The following is a 16,353-nucleotide window of genomic DNA, read 5'->3' as shown; positions in this document are numbered from 1 at the left end:
TCACAACCGCGTTTCGAAATCGCTGAAAGTCAGGCTAGTCTACCACGAAAAGAAAACCAGCATTTTCTGAGTTGACAGTTCTGAAATTAGTAATAAACAGTGCCTTGCAGTTGCAATGTTAATGGCATAGCATACTTCCTGGATTCTAAAATATATGAGCCATTAATCAATCAAAGTCAATGGCACATTATTGGCACCCCTGGACTGGTGAAGTTGAAAAGTACTGTATCATCATTTACCCACATGTGCAATGATTCCCTGAAGCCAGTTTTATGGATGTCTCTTGAGACTTATCTGTATCTTAATCTAGCTGTTTACTTACTTATCCTCTTAGTCCCAATTGGGGCATAAGGCTGTATCATTTGGTGATGGGTTATTTCTCAAAAACTGTTAATGACATTTATGGTCAGATAAGACCAAAATAAAGTTTGACTCGTCTGACCACCCATGCCTAAAAAACTACACTATGGACCGATACAGTCTGCTGTCAGTTAATATCCAAGCAAATTACCTAAAGTAGCCTACAAGAGCAGCACTGGAATGATCAAAAAATGACTAAAGAAAATCTCTCAAGGAGGTCTTGCACTTTTGGCAAAGTGGCATTGTTCTGAGACACACATTTTGTCGAGAAGGATTAGGCCTACTGATTTGAAAACTTTCAGTATGTTGTCATAAATGTTCCAAAATTGGTGAAAAATGTAAACAAATGTAAATGTAAGCAACTAAATGAAACAAATTCATGTTTACATCTACATAAATTGGCAGAGGTGTTGAATGTCGTTTAAGAATAATTCCTGAAAATTAAGATATTCAGACATTTCCCAAAGGGAAAAAAAATCCAGATCAGGTTAATGGACATAAATGTATAGGCCTAATCTCCTGAAAAATATTGTTTTTTTTTCTGCTTATATAATCATTCAGAAAGCTCAACATGTAACTACTAGGCTACTTAAAGTGACATTTCACCGATTAGCATTAAGCTTTGTATCTTCATGTTTTTGAACGGTCGTGCATCATTCCGTCAGTTTGCCTTGAGATGGGAGAAATACGGATTTCAACGAAACCCATGAATTGGACTTCCTGCTTTCAATGATGTAAAATGATGATTTTTACATCATTGAGAGCAGGAAATCCCAACTTTGAAATCCGTATTTCTCCCATCTCAAGGCAAACTGAGGGAATGATGCACCACCATTCAAAAACATGACTGGTTTTCTAAAGATACAAAGCTTAATGCTAATCGGTGAAGTGTCCCTTTAAAAATGCTTCATAAAAATGAGCAGATACAAAGCAAGATGTCTTCTCTGAGTGCGACACACACATCATAAAACAATGAAATGTAAAAATGCTTCATAATGGAGAAGAGTTTTTGAAACAATTTATTCACAATTAAAAATGCATATGAACACAAACCGAACAGAAATGGACAACATCCTGACATTCCAGTAAGAGATTGAAAGGAATTTTTTGCAATAAATAATAACAACATAGCATTTGTGTATCATGTGATGAAAGCTAGCAACGTTGACAGAGCCACTCAAGAATGTTGCCTTTGCCCAGCAGATGGTGCTATTACAAAATACACCAGAACACATCACATGGTGCAGACCTTCTCTATGAAAAGCAGTATGATTACCCGTCCTGAGCAACCCTAGTGGTAACAAAGATCATATACTAAAGTTAACTTAGTGAAATATCTCCAGGGATCCACCAAGTAGCTGGTGACACAAGGTATTTGTGGCTTGGGTCTCATTTTGAAAATACTGGTCTTGCAAGATACTGTATGTTCACACACAGGTATTTAAATTGTTCTGAAAATCATTCTAAATGAAAATCTCTTGCTCTTTCATGTGACGTTTTCCCCATGATTAAATTAGATGGAAAATATAACACATAAACAAAGAGTAGGCTACTGCCGTAAACTACCACTGACAAACCAGACACTGTGCAACACCGCCAATCCCAATTAGTACCCCTTCACCCCTTATGTGTGGTTATTAGTGATGCATTTTTATCCCATATGCTGTTGAGAGTGGTAAAGTGCAAACAGACAAGTCAGTGACATGTGTGAGAAGTGATGGGGCACCAGTGTGGACATTTACATTTTCTGCGGACATTAAAGCACACAAGTGTGTTGAAAAATGTGTATCTTTTCAGAAGATCTACTTGCATGAGTCTGAGACAGCACTTTAAAAACGTTTGGGTGAAAACACAGACAGAACATTATGAACGTGTGAGAAACGTGTGAGTTAAAAGACTCAATACCATTTCCCAAAGAAAGAATTCTGAATATGTTAAGCACATTAAATTGAACAGTGTGGAGTAGCCAGTAACCCACCTGACCCAAAGGGGAAACAATAATTCAATACAGATAATTCTGGTCTCTGGTTTTGTAAATCTATGTGTGGACTGTCCAGTCCTTAGATACACAAACCAACAGAAATAAAACATATAAAAAACGTAAAAGATGCAAAAGCTCCAATTTGGTCCTGTTAATGAAATGATAACTGAGATTTGCTTAAAGTGAGCGGGAGAGAGATTTTTCTTTTTTTAAAAAAATGCTGTGCTTGTTTAGTGGTCTGGCATGTAACACTTTTAATCTCTTATGTCTGTGATGGATAAAAAACAAATACAACACAAGACAAAAAAAAAAAAACGAGCATTGAGAAGACGCTGCTATTTCATGATTGTATTAAGTATCTGTTAAATTATTCCTTTTATATAAAAATACTTTTTTTCTGACATCATTGCATTTAGAAGGTTTAAAGTTCCCAGCCTGATGATGTTCCAACTCCAACCAGTCTCTGGGCAATTAGATGCTTGTGTGTGAGGGTGAAACATAGAGAGAGAGAAAGATAAAGAGACCGATAGAGAAAGAACAGGAAAGAGAGAGTAGAAAGAAAATGACAGTCAATCTGAGATGTGGGCATTACAGTGTGATGACTGTGCCGTCCTCCTCTACTCCTCCTTTGGGAAGCGCAAGGCTGTGGCGTGGGTCTGTGCGGAGCGAGCTGAGGATTTTGTGCAGGCTGCCATTGCTGTGACGGAGGCCAGGAGTACTGGTGTGGTGGGAATGGGGAGTAATGTGGGGGCCTTGCAGGCTTAGGTCTCTGTGCAGCTGGTAGCTCAAGCTGCCTGGGCCTGAGCCGTTCAGGCTGGGCTGCGAGTGGAATGATGCCGTAGAGATGATGGAGGGGGGGCGTGTGGGGGGGCTGGGGGGTGCGTTCGGTATGACGTGGGGTGGGATGTAAGGGAGCTGGGGCTGCAGACGCGAACTGGTGGAGGCCACGGAAGCGTTGGAGCGCCGCGATGGCCTTTTAATGCTGCTCTCGATAACGATGTCGGACTCCTCGTCGCTCTCCAGGTCGTCGCCGACAAAGCCGCTGTGGGCACCGCCAGGGACGGGCGAGGACGTGGCATGGTTGCTGGGCAACAGGGCGGGGTAGCCACAGGAGCCAGCGCTGCTGTCCGAGCTCTGGCCCGAGCTGCCCGATATGCGGCTGGCACGCACGACGTTGTTGCGCTGGTTGACCGGCTTCACCGTGACGATGAGGTTGTGGCTGTTGGCGATCATCATGTCGGTCACCTGATCCAGTGTCTTCCCGGTCACCTCAATGCCATTCACCTCGAGTACCTCATCATTGACCGCTAACAGCCCCGTACTCTCCGCTAACCCCCCTGGTACTAGCCGTGAGATGAAAATGCCCGGAACCTTCTCTAAGCCATGGGGTGTAACACGAACGCTGGTCCCGTCCCGTATATAGAAGCCGAGTGGCTTGTCAGATCCATGGCGATAGAGCCGGACTCGGCGGTGGGATTCGGGCAGGATGTCCACGTCGATGATGGAGGACACGGGTCGGAAGTCCTGGGGCATTCCGATGCGGATGTGCGGACGCTTTCTGTTCAAGTCGTTGCGGAGCGTCACCACAGCCTTCTTCTTGCGCGTGAGCGTGCTGCTACCAAAGCTGCTGTAGTCAACTTCCTCTGCAAAGAGAAGATAGACAGGCGTAAGAAATCACAGCCCAAATGACACATGATACCCCTGCTTGCAGATCACACAGGCGTCAAAATTAAGTTAATCATTGTGGACCTTCAGGAACCTTTTGAAAGAAGAAAGCGAGGGCTGAGAACCAAAAGGGCGTAAGTGACATTTTGGTCAAAATTGAGTTATATACATCATCTGAAAGCTCTTGATGAGCTCTCTTAGCTGACAAAATTAAAATTAAAAGTAAAATATTATAAATATATAGTTATTGAACAAAAACCAAAAGGTCTTTAACTGTGAACATATAGAAGCAGTTAGATTTGTTTTGGCCCTCCTGTAAAGTTGGTGAAATGTCACTTATGTCTCAGCCCTCGAAAGGTAAACATATATATCAAGAACAAAAAAGCCCACTGAAGCTGAAGTTGATACTAACAAATCATACTAACACTTAAGTTTACTATAGTATTATTGAGCAAGAACATTACAGTAGCCTATTGGAAGTATTGGAACCAATTTTTTCCCAACTGGGTGCTAAATGCTCCTGAGTGACAATTTAAACTTCATGAATAAAGGATAGCACTCACAGTTCTATTTTAAAACTTTTTTTAAATCGCCCCACGGACATTTTGATAAAGGTGCCCTTTTTTAAGCTGAAAGTTGGATTTGTTCCCTCATTGTTTTCATTGCAAAATGTAGATAAAATGGCAAGATGATTTTTTAATACCTGATTTTACTTTTTATCACCAGGGGTGCCAAAATATAGCCTATGGAGGACACTGTACAAAACTAAACCAACCTCTTGGTCATCCAAAGCAACACATGATCTATCCAGTAGATCTACAGCGCCATCCCATTCCCAGAATACAACTGTAAAACTGAGAGCCCCTCGGAAGCAACAGTGAACATTTTGTTTGTTCATCAATGTTCCTATAAGGGGTTTCAATTAGTGGAGCATACAATGCCTACACACCTACAAAGCTACTCAAATGGCCATGTGCCTGGCCAACGGCAACGGCTGCCAGTTTGACTGCTGATTCTCTCACACATTCCATCATACCAGCTTCAGTCCATGCTTTAATAAAGTGCTTCTGAATTTCATCAAAGCCGCCTGAGCACATATTCTTAGTCTGGTTCGAGGCCGAGCCTGTTGCCTGATTAGGTTTGATTCAAGCCAGCCGGGCTTTTTACTGAGGAATTTAAGACACTGGTGCAAGTCCTGATGGAAAACACACACACACACACACACACACACACACACACGCACAAAGAAGAGGGGGGCAGCTATTTCCTTGTTACAGTCACGACCCCACCCCCAACACTAGTGAAAAAGTGAAGTGGTTAGCAGCTCAAACAGCACCACCACACTCCTTTCTGGAATCTCACTCCTCATAAGAAACTCTCACACATCTTCAGGATTTCAAAACACAAAGGAAACATCCACGAGCCTTGAGTTCCACAGAAAGCACAGGGTCTACAACTGCCACTTGCCACATGCACAGCCTTGCGAGCAGGTGATTCGAATGGGTTTTCCAAAAGACGCCGCTCTCCTAGCTCAAGTAGGTGGTGAAGTCAAGTTACTGCTGGTACTGCTTAGGAAAGATGGCTGAGGAGACTGTCTGGGATCAGAACATATTTTTTGAAGAGAATGGTCCTGTTATTCAATCATGATGAAGTGCCAAGACAGCAGTGCCGCTGGCCCTACCCACTTGGCTAGCCGGCCCTAACAACCCCTGACAGCAGTAATCCCTGCTAGGGCAATACATCCTGGGAAAGCAAACCAACATGTGGGGATCAAAGCCTGGCTGGTCATTCACCGGCCTTTTCCAGACTTTGGCAAGGGTATGCCCCCGAGTCTTCCAGACAGAAAAACAAAGTCTTCGGATTGAACAACAAAAAAAAAAAACTACAGTGGAGCCTGTAGATTGAGGCTTAACTGCAAGGGATGGGGGCTCAGGTCTACTATCGACTGTCCAAAGGGCCTTCATAACTCCTTACAAGCAACATCCTATATGGAGATCTATAGGTGTTTATGCTGGTCAACACACTGACACAAGACAAACAGGCCTATAATGATCAGAGTCATGCTTCACACTGGGCATTAAAAACAATATTCACATTGACATTCTACTCATATCTCCAAAAAGAGACTTGGTGGTGGTGGTGGTGGTGTTTGTGTGTGTGTGTGTGTGTGTGTGTGTGTGTGTGTGTGTGTGTGTGTGTGTGTGTGTGTGTGGGGAGGGGGGGGGGGGGGGGAATCAAGGTGGACAAGTGTGTGTGTCTGTGGGGGGAGGGTGGTCACAACAGTGGGAAGGTTACACATTCCTTCTGAGAGGGGTGTAGGTGGGGAGGGAGGGGAAGGGGTTGGGGGTCCAGAATCCTCTGCGGCATCCCGGTAAGGGCTGCCCCTCCCTGCTTTCCTAAACTTGGAATGTTAGGGGGTCAATGTGCTCTGCAGGTTTAGATGGCATAATTCAAAGGCTGACTGCGCACAGTGCATGCATGAGAATGTATACGTGTTTTAAGAATGTGTGTGTGCATGTGTGCTTGTGCGTGTGCGTGTGCATGTGGTCAATTCTGCTCCATGAGGTTCTCAGTGAGAGAGAGAGAGAAAGAGAAGACCTCTCTTTGTTCTTTCAACAAACTTCTCATTAACTTCTATGTTGAAAATGACCCTTTCAAGTACAAGCAAGGTTTTTTTATACACTCCAATAAAAAGCAGGAATGTAAAAGCTTTTACTGCTAGCCATGAGCCCCTTTCTCTCACTTTATTCACACACTGTCTAAGACTGAATGATTACTACTGTGTGTTCCACAAACCCAGTACTTTGATTTAAGAGCAAAATCACTATCAGTTAATCACATTATTGCCTATTTAGACAACTTATTAACAATCACCATGTGACCATGTACTCAAAGGTATCATTTGTATAACGGCATAACGAAAGTTGGTACCGACAGTCCCATAATGGACTATTCGAAAGGAGTCTGGGCATTTTGCTGGATGATTGTCATAAATGGAATATTAGCAGTAATCACGCCTCCACTTCATTATACAATCAAATAGCATTTTGCACTCACAGTCATTACCTAAACATAACTCTGCACTGACTGTCTCCACCCAATGAGCAGGGCAGAGAGGGAGAGAGAGAGAGAGAGAGAGAGAGATGGTATCTGTTCGTATTGTTGTATGTCTGCTTTGGCAACACTGCTTTAATCATGTCATGCCATTAAAGCTACCTTTGAATTTGAATTTGAATTTGAGAGAGAGAGAGAAAGAGAGAGAGATCAGAGTCATCGGAGAGTCATCGGAGAGTGGACTGTGAGCAACTGGGAAATATTATAAAGTCATAGGGCTGCTTAAGTGCCTATCTGGAAAGGTGCAAATAACGCTGAGTAATATATACAGGTCTGACCAACATATGCTGCCATAGACGCCAGACAGCGTCTTTTTCAGGGAGGACCTTGACTATTCCAGAAATGCAATGCCAAACTGCATCCTGCATAGTGCATACATTACAACAGTATGGCTCCATAGCGGAAGAGTCCAGGTGCTAAAATGGCCAGCCTGCAGTCCAGTCTCACACTGGTCACATCAGGTGCATCATGAAAGGATAAAAAAAAAAATCAAGAAGAACCCACACTGTTGAGCATCTGAAATCTTATAACAGCCAAGAATAGACATGCCCTTGTCCCAGCTTTTCAAATTAAAAATGAACATATTGAAAACACCTTTTCACAGTTTCAACAATTGATATGTTGTATTTGCACAACACTCAATTCAATACATAGTTGACATGATTCGCTAATCATAGCATTCTGTTTTGTTTTATGTTCTACACAGCATCCCAGTTTGTTTTGGACGTGGGGTTGTATTTCTTAGATCTCAATAAATAGACCCAGGTGTTTCCTATGAGAGCTTTGCTTAAAAGAACGCAACAGGAACCTTCCCTATGCAAAAAAAAAACAGCTTGAAAGAAAACTGAGCCGTCAGTCGAGACTGGAGAGTCATCCTGAATTCAGCCCAGATGAACAGACACAACCAGTCCTATCTGACTCCCACACAGCACGGCTCACACAGAGAGATGTTTAAACGCATGGGCTTTTGAAAATGGGCACACAGATACTTGAGATATTTGAGCACTGGCCCGCGTCTCTTTCCCCGTCTCCGTCCGTCCCTCCTACCACTCCCCTCTGTTTTCCCTGCGCTCTGGCGCTCCACATCTGGGATGAGTTAAGAGTTAGAGCAGGGCTGGGGATGGTGGGGCTATCGGTGCCTGTGTCAGCAGATCAGATGCTCTCTCTCTCACTCTCTGTCTCTCTCTCTCGCTCTCTCTCACACACACTCTCTCTCTCTCTCTCTCTCTCTCTCTCTCTAGATCAGATGTGTTTTCTCTCTCTCTCTCTCTCTCTCTCTCTCAGCAGATCAGATGCTCTGTCTCTCACCCTCTCACACACGCTCTCCCTCAAATTCAAATTCAAAAGTGCTTTATTGGCATGACAAATATTTCTCTCTCTCTCTCGCTCTCTCTCGCTCTCCCTTTCGGTCTCTGTACCTTTCCATCTCTTGTTCTTGCCCTGCCCTCTCCTCTTTACACAGCTTGGGCACAGCATGGGCTGCAGGCTTTGGGGGATGGGCACACATGGTATGTGAAGCCAGTGGTGCGGTCTGGGTCCTGTACAGTCTCCACATCAAACAGCTAAAAGTAGCTCCACATAAAATAATACCTCTTACACATCACTTGTACTGGTTTCCCTGACTTGGGTGGTGTACACTAGACAGATGAATGGGCACAATCCGAGTAATGCAATCATCTTCAGAAAACAATTAGGAGTAGGACAAGGCATTTGTCATGCACACACACACACACACATACAGAGAGAGTGCAGGAGAGGGAGAGGGAGCGAGACAGAGACAGAGAGAGAGAGGGAGCGAGAGAGAGAGAGAGAGAGAGAGAGAGCAGGTTTTTGCCTACTGGGTAAGAAAGAGGGGGTACATTTGGCAGGGAGGCCATTCTGCTGTTCTGGTGATGTGACAGCAGTGAACCTCAGGCCTCTGCCACCTGTCCTAAAAAACATCTGTGTGTGTGTGTGTGTGTGTGTGTGTGTGTGTGTGTGTGTGTGTGTGTGTGTGTGTGTGTGTGTGTGTGTGTGTGTGTGTGTGTGTGTGGAGTGAGAGTGAGAGATGAAATGTAGTGAAAGAGAGATAGAAACCAACATAACCAGACCTATAGCCCTTTTGCAGTCCAGTACTGTAGTAACATACAAGGCCCATCTGTAGCCTTTCCATAGGCCTGTATGGTGAGATGTGACACAACTACAGAAACAATTGATATCATTTTGCTAATGGGAATAAATGACACACTGCTGCTCCTGCTTACTAATGCACAACGCTCATTCACAAACGTTTACAGTACGTGCTGTAGATATCTTGCAGAGGAACAATTTGATCTTCTGTGGGAGAATGCCGTTGATTGACTTCAGTTCAGCAATTACCTCTCTCTGTAACTGGATTCTGGACTTCCTAACCAACTGACCACACTCTGAGGAGGACCTCTCCTGACCGGGACCCTCAGCACTTCTACCCTGATCAAGAAGGGCTCACCAGCATCTCTTCTTCCTGAGGAGACTACAGAAGGTCCACCTGTCTCCTCAGACCCTAGTGAGCACCACTGATGCTCCTCACTAAATTGTGTCACAGTAGGGTATGGCAACTGCTCTGCCTCCAACCGTAAAGCACTTCAGAGGGTGGTGAAAACTGCCCACTGATCACCAGTTCCTCGCTCCCCTCCATCGAGGCCATCCAGGATAAGCAATTGTTGCGTAAAGGCGCTCAGCGTCAAAGACTGTTCTCACTCCAACCACAGACTGTTCACCCCACTCCCCCCCGGGAGGCGTTACGAGTCTCTCCGCACCCGAAGCAGCAGCAGGTTCAAAGGAAGCTTCTTCCCTGAGGCGCTCACCCTACTGAGCTCCAGCTCTGTACTCTACTGCTCTTATAATGTTACTGCTCCTCCACTGCACACATCTGTACATGTTATCCTACATTGCTCATACATACTGCATATTCATATCTGTTTAGCTCGTATAAGATCAATACGCTGCACATACCTATAGTTAATTTATATTACTGTAAACCAATCCACCTTCTTAACTGTATACTATTGTCTGCACTATATATCTTATACCTATGCACCACCTGCCTATACTGTACTGTATATCCATATCTTTTTAGCTCTTATAAGAAAGAAAGAAGCGAAGGACAGCACTCTTCAGATTTTCCTTACTTTATTAAAGGCGAATAAAGTTAAGGAAAATCTGAAGAGTGCTGTCCTTCGCTTCTTTCTTTCATTTATGTTTTACGTGGGATTCAGCACCCAGTTAAAGACTTGAATTTATTAAGGCGATAGTGTGAGCGCGTCTCCCCCACTTCACTAGCTCGTATAAGATCAATAGGCTACACATACCTATAGTTAATTTATATAACTGTAAACCAATCCACCTTCTTAAATGTATACTATTGTCTGCACTATTATCTTACACCTATGCACCACCTGCCTATACTGTACTGTATATCCATATCTTTTTAGCTCTTATAAGGTCAATACGCTACACATACCTATAGTTAATTTATATCACTGTAAACCAATCCACCTTCTTAAATGTATACTATTGTCTGCACTATTATCTTACACCTATGCACCACCTGCCTATACTGTATGTCTTTTTCGCACTTCTGGTTAGATGCAAACTGCATTCCATTGTCTCTGTACTCTGCACAATTACAATAAGTTGAATCTAATCATGAAATTGACTTGACAACCTCATGTATTGACTGAATTTGCTCTGAGGTCAGCATTTATCTCTCATAGAGATAGCGTGAAGTTGGAGAGGCAACAGATAAGACTCAGAGGTGACCTCATCTCTCCCTGGCCATGACCTGCTCTCTGTCCACCCACCCAAACCCTCCTGGACATCCGCGTCAGTGAGATGGTGCAGACCTCCTGTTATCTCACATCACGGAGGAAACAAACCAGGCCAAGACTGAGGGAAGGTAGTTTCTTGGTGTTTTGAGCCCCCAACGTTGTCTTCAAGACAGCGCTGCCTGGAAGGCATTAGGGTTAGGCATGGGTTAAAATTAGGGTAAGGGTTAGGGGTAGGATAGACGACGTTGGGGGCATGATAATAATAATAGTAATAATATTATTCTTTTATTTATTCTACATGCATATAGACACTACAGTAAAAGTATGGAGAGAGGAATCACTATGAATCAATGACCTTCACTAGATCAACATGCCAGCAAGTCAGAAAATCTAAAACACTTAGAGTTAATTTGCCATTACCACACAAACACCCACACCCATGCACAGCAACTAGCCACATCTGGCTGACTCTTATATCCTTGCTAGTTATCATGAATGACCAAAATACAGTATGTTCCTCTCTATTATGCACTGTGTTTGTGCGAGGAGTGTCAAGTTACTACACAAACACACACAACACAATCATAGACAGACATACAAGGAGACAAAGATATACAACTACCGCATTCCTGGAAAGTTAGAAAAGCTGACAGAACTTTCCAACTTTGAGGTTTCCATGTTGACAGCATGTCGAAGTGAAATATTTCAGACAAGAGAGGCATGAGAGCTTTGAAAGCAGTCGTTGCATGATTTGGATGGTAATTATACACCAATAGCAATGAAGCCTCATGGTTTCACACTCCATTGGAAACAGACAATGCACAAGGTCAGCACTAGCGTATACCTCATAGGAAGCCCAAAGCTGAAGAAGCCTGCGCTCAACCGCCACACAGAAAATCTGCTTCCACTGCAGTTCACTCAGCCACACAGGAATTTGTGGTCAATGGCAGAAGGAAAAAAAAGAAAAAGAGCAAAAACTGCTACCTTCTTTTTTTTCTTAGTATAAATATCAAGAAACCATCATCTGTGCAACAGCTTCAGATTTCTGACCCAGCTAAAATAGTGACCTCTCTAAACTTTAAAGGATTGACGTGATGTCACTTCAAACCAGAAGGATTTGTCAAGAGATTTACAATAGAAAAAAAAAAAAACCCTGGTAAGTTTATCTGCCACGTGTGGTGCTTGAACCCTACTACAGGCTTGTGCAAGCCCAGATGGATAGAACATGCCTCAACACAAACTTGTCTTACACCCATGACATGAGCCACATACACACCTGAACCACAGGGAACACACCCCTATTCGCACTGCAAAGCACACAAACTCACAAAACACCTCAACCAAACACAGACCTTTTGTTTTGAAACATGCAGAAGCAAGCCTTTTCCAAAGCATGACTTCATGAGGGGGTGTTGGGTTCCCTTCTGCTGTGTCTCAGTGGATCACTTTAGTCTCATGCATGCATACGAGTGTGAACACACACACACACACCACACACAACTGAGATACTTTGGATGGCATTTCAAAACTTAAATACAACCCAGAGCACAGAAATAGGGCTTCCAAAAGGTTTACTTTGCTGTATTAAACTATAAACAATAGCACAACAGTATTCAATAAATAAATACTCAGATCAAATTGGAGAGGTATACTTTTCTTCCAATATGGAACGCATACAAGTTTTAAGGTCTCTCCCTCCCTTCTCTCCTCCTTGTACTGAACTTTTCACCTACAAGGTTGGACTAATGTCAGTTCCCCAAGTGGGAGGAGAGGAGGCACTCCTTGTTCAGTTGCTTCATCAGAGCGGCCATTTTGGCTGCCACGGCAGTCTGCTAACTGACACACTGTTGCGCATGACTGCCCCTCCAATAAAACAAGTCTGTTAGTAAATCCAGGAGAGGAACATCACCAGTGAATAAAGGATGCCTTGGGTCAAAATGCAAGGGCCGTGGAGCGCTTGTCTGAGGGGCATCCTTCGTCCTGCTCTGTGTGTGGTGACGGCAGATTAGTGGGCCTCTGCCTCATCCTCATCTGGCATCGGCTCGTTAGACTGTCTTCCTAGGCTGGGTGAACCCTGCCTGAACTTCCGGCAAATTTGAATTTCGCCTGTCAGCTCAGGCTGGAAACCTGCACATCTAGCCTATCTCCTCTGTTCCCGGCCAGAACTTTTGGCTCCAATCAGAAACTAGCTTATCCAAAAGACGCACCGGATCGTTGGTACGGAGTCATTTGAACGATGCCCATTGATCACGCCTCTTGTGCAGTAGAAACAAAGCACAGCCTCCCCATCCTAATGTTCAATCTTAAAAGATTTAAAAGATTGAGCTTAGTATCAGAATCAGAATTCAGAATCAGAATGTATGGTGATAGCCAGAGTCACTATGGTGATAGCCAGACTACTGCCTTCCAGTTTAGGCAGTGAAATGCCTCAGTACCCTCTGTGTGCAAACTGACCACTGACTGACAAGTCTGCAATGAATCACCAGCTGGACCGGCTCATTCTTTTAAAGAGTGTGATTTTTGGGCATGCACAAAGACTGATTATGTTCCATCTTGAATTATCTATCTATCTATCTATCTATCTATCTATCTATCTATCTATCTATCTATCTATTATTCTTAACGTTGCCTACCACAACTGCAGGCATGTCTCAGAAGTGATACCATATAATCGCATGTAACTTTTAACATATTTTAATAATATTAAGACAACAACACCAACGACGCCACAGGGAGTACTCGATCTGATCAGCGGAAATGATCGGTCAAACAGAGGGTGTGCACTGCCACGCTAAAAATATAAAGACTCAAGAGGATTAAGATATTATCCCTCCTCCCCCCACCTAAAAATATTAAAAATGTTTTGCTCCAGTCACACAGCATCATCGGCTGAGTGTTCAGCATTCCTACAGCTGAACTCATCCCACTCTTTAGAGTCCGTGCGTGCACACTGTGGTGGCCACTAGGACCCTGCTGCTTGTGCTTTCCTGTATCGCTGTATCTGCGTCTTGCCTGTGCCTGCTGGGTTGTCCACGACCATGGCAACCTTGACAGGGACAACAAAGCCGCACTCCCCCTCCGGACTGCATTAACTGCATTACCCTATCCCACCCATAGCATCTATTCATTTGTAAATACATACTGTATTCATTCCTTACTGCCCTTATTCTATTCTTACTGTTTTCTATGTTATTGTTCAGTGTTGTACTTGAGAGCAAAGATTAACCGCAGTCAAATTCCATGTTTGTTTACGTAAACCTGGCCAATAAAGCTTATTCTGATTCTGATCATCGCCGGGGCCGATTGACCATGTTGGTGCTCCAGCTCTGTCTATGAGGGTGATATTCAATGCTTTTGTCCATGGCTCACTGATCAATGTACCCAAGCACAAAGATCACATCAAAACAGCAGCCTGCATGGCGGACATTTCTTCATGAATTGGGCGAATACACGCTCATGACCCAAGCAACATCTGTTCCTTTACATGGTGTGGTAATGTGCAGTCACAAGCAGCTGCCACACACTCAGACGTAGACATGCGTGCACGTACACACACGTACACACACACACACACACACACACACACTGCATGGAAAGCATATGCATGTGCATGTACACTGGCTACATGACAGGGAGGGACCACAGTAGGAAAAAGGCCTGCTTTGTAATTAAACCCTTTCACAATAATAAAGCCCCTCCACCATGTGTCGAGCCACTTCATCCTCCCAGAGATTCTCATGCCGTAGTGTGCTACAGCTGTAGCGAGGTCGTGAGACAGAACATTGGTGTATGAGATAAGAGTGTGTGTGTCTGTGTGTGCCTGTCCGTGTGTATGTGTGTGTGTGTGTGTGTGTGTGTGTGTGTGTGTGTGTGTGTGTGTGTGTGTGTCTGCCCGTGTGTATGTGTGTGTGTGTGTGTGTGCACCAGTGTGTACCAGTGTGTGAAATGCCTGTGAAATAGCACCGACTATGTCCTTCTAAAACAAGGAAACAGCGCCTGATGAATATCTAAATCCAAGATTGCCTGTAAACATACCCCACATAGCCATGCCACACACACACTACAACATTTTACAAAAAAATTCTTTGGAGAAGGTACCAGAGAATATGCGTTGCCACATGTAACAGGTCTAACTTTGACACTAACTACACTATGTGTAACTCTACCAATGTAACCAGTGAGTGAGACAAACATATGACCTTAGGCAACAGAGTTACATCGGGGAAGGTCAAAATGAGATAAGACAAAAAACAGCTCTCTATTCTAAACCCTAACCATAAACTGACAAGTCAGGCGTAGATACAAAGGCTTTTTGGCCGTCATTGGTCAAAAGGTCAAGCGCTGCCCTACGCAAGGAGCCACAGAAAAACACACTGCTTGCTACATGTCCCGAGAAAAATGTCAGAATATGGCAACATTCTTACCACAAAGGGATGAATCAAAGGGATGAATGAAAAAAAGGCTTTGAATAGAGCATTGTTATGATCATGGCCTTGGCTCAAAATAAAAGGAAAGGCTGACCTGAACGGTGTCCAGTCAGGAAGAATCCACACAATTGTGCAAAATACTGGCAAAATAAGCATAATAAAGGTGATGAGAAACATGAATTAAAAAGAATGCAAACACTATGAAAAAGTAATGTGTTTCAGTAGAGGATGTCAGTAGAGTTACATATCTTTGGTGAGAGCTGATCAAGAGCTCTCCTGCCATTCTGGCTCTGACCACATCATCACACATTGTTGTCCTGGCTCATAAAACAGCTAAAGTCACAGTGAACTTTTATTCTGGTTTTTTTTTCAGTAAACATCAACATGGCAGGTGGTTCTTGACCTTAAAGAGAATTTCTACATTTTGTTTAAAACCACAAAATAAGAATCTTGAAAATGAAATTGAAAAAAAAAAATGAAATAAAATAGATGACAAAGAGCTACCAAAGTAACACACTCTAAACACTCAAAAGGTGACCTCATTGTTCGCACAAATGTCAGCGATAATCTTAAAAGACAATCATGCACTTGTATTCACAGCTCTGAATCACATTTTTTAAACTAAGCACACAGGAAAGCTAACTGCTGTCTGCAAGTTTGTATCAGTCTGCACATGCCTGGCCTTGCCCTCCGATTACGTCAGATGCTAATCTGTTGGAATATAAAAGTTACAAAGTTACCAAACCTAACCCCCTCCCCCTGCTCCTCCAAACCTAGCACCCCTCCGTCTTCTCTTCCAAACCTAGCACCCCACCCTCCTCTCCTCCAAACCTAGCACCCCACCCCCTTCTCCTCCAAACTCCACCAATTACCCATGAGCCATCACTCTCAGAGAGCACATCGAAACAGAATCGGAGCGCTCACATCTCTTACTGACCACATTTCAGCAACACACACACACACACACACACACACACACACACACACACACACAGCCCGAGTCTTCAGTCCGCAGACC

At 43.7% G+C, this 16,353-nt stretch overlaps 1 protein-coding gene across 1 annotated transcript in view; it reads right to left on the bottom strand.

The window, feature by feature from the left end:
* Positions 1 to 1,360: 1,360 nt before the first annotated feature.
* Positions 1,361 to 16,353, bottom strand: part of pard6gb (par-6 family cell polarity regulator gamma b) — a 28,016-nt gene continuing 13,023 nt past the window's right edge. Inside the window, exon 3 of the mRNA XM_062529781.1 lies at positions 1,361 to 3,984. Coding sequence (XP_062385765.1) covers positions 2,930 to 3,984 — 1,055 coding nt within the window. The 3' untranslated portion in view covers positions 1,361 to 2,929. The remainder of the gene's footprint in view (positions 3,985 to 16,353) is intronic.

Source organism: Sardina pilchardus, chromosome 24 (genome assembly GCF_963854185.1).
Source record: "Sardina pilchardus chromosome 24, fSarPil1.1, whole genome shotgun sequence".
In the NCBI taxonomy this organism is placed as follows: domain Eukaryota; kingdom Metazoa; phylum Chordata; class Actinopteri; order Clupeiformes; family Clupeidae; genus Sardina; species Sardina pilchardus.
The sequence above is the reverse complement of the archived record's forward strand: the minus strand, read 5'-3'. Positions and strand labels throughout refer to the sequence as shown.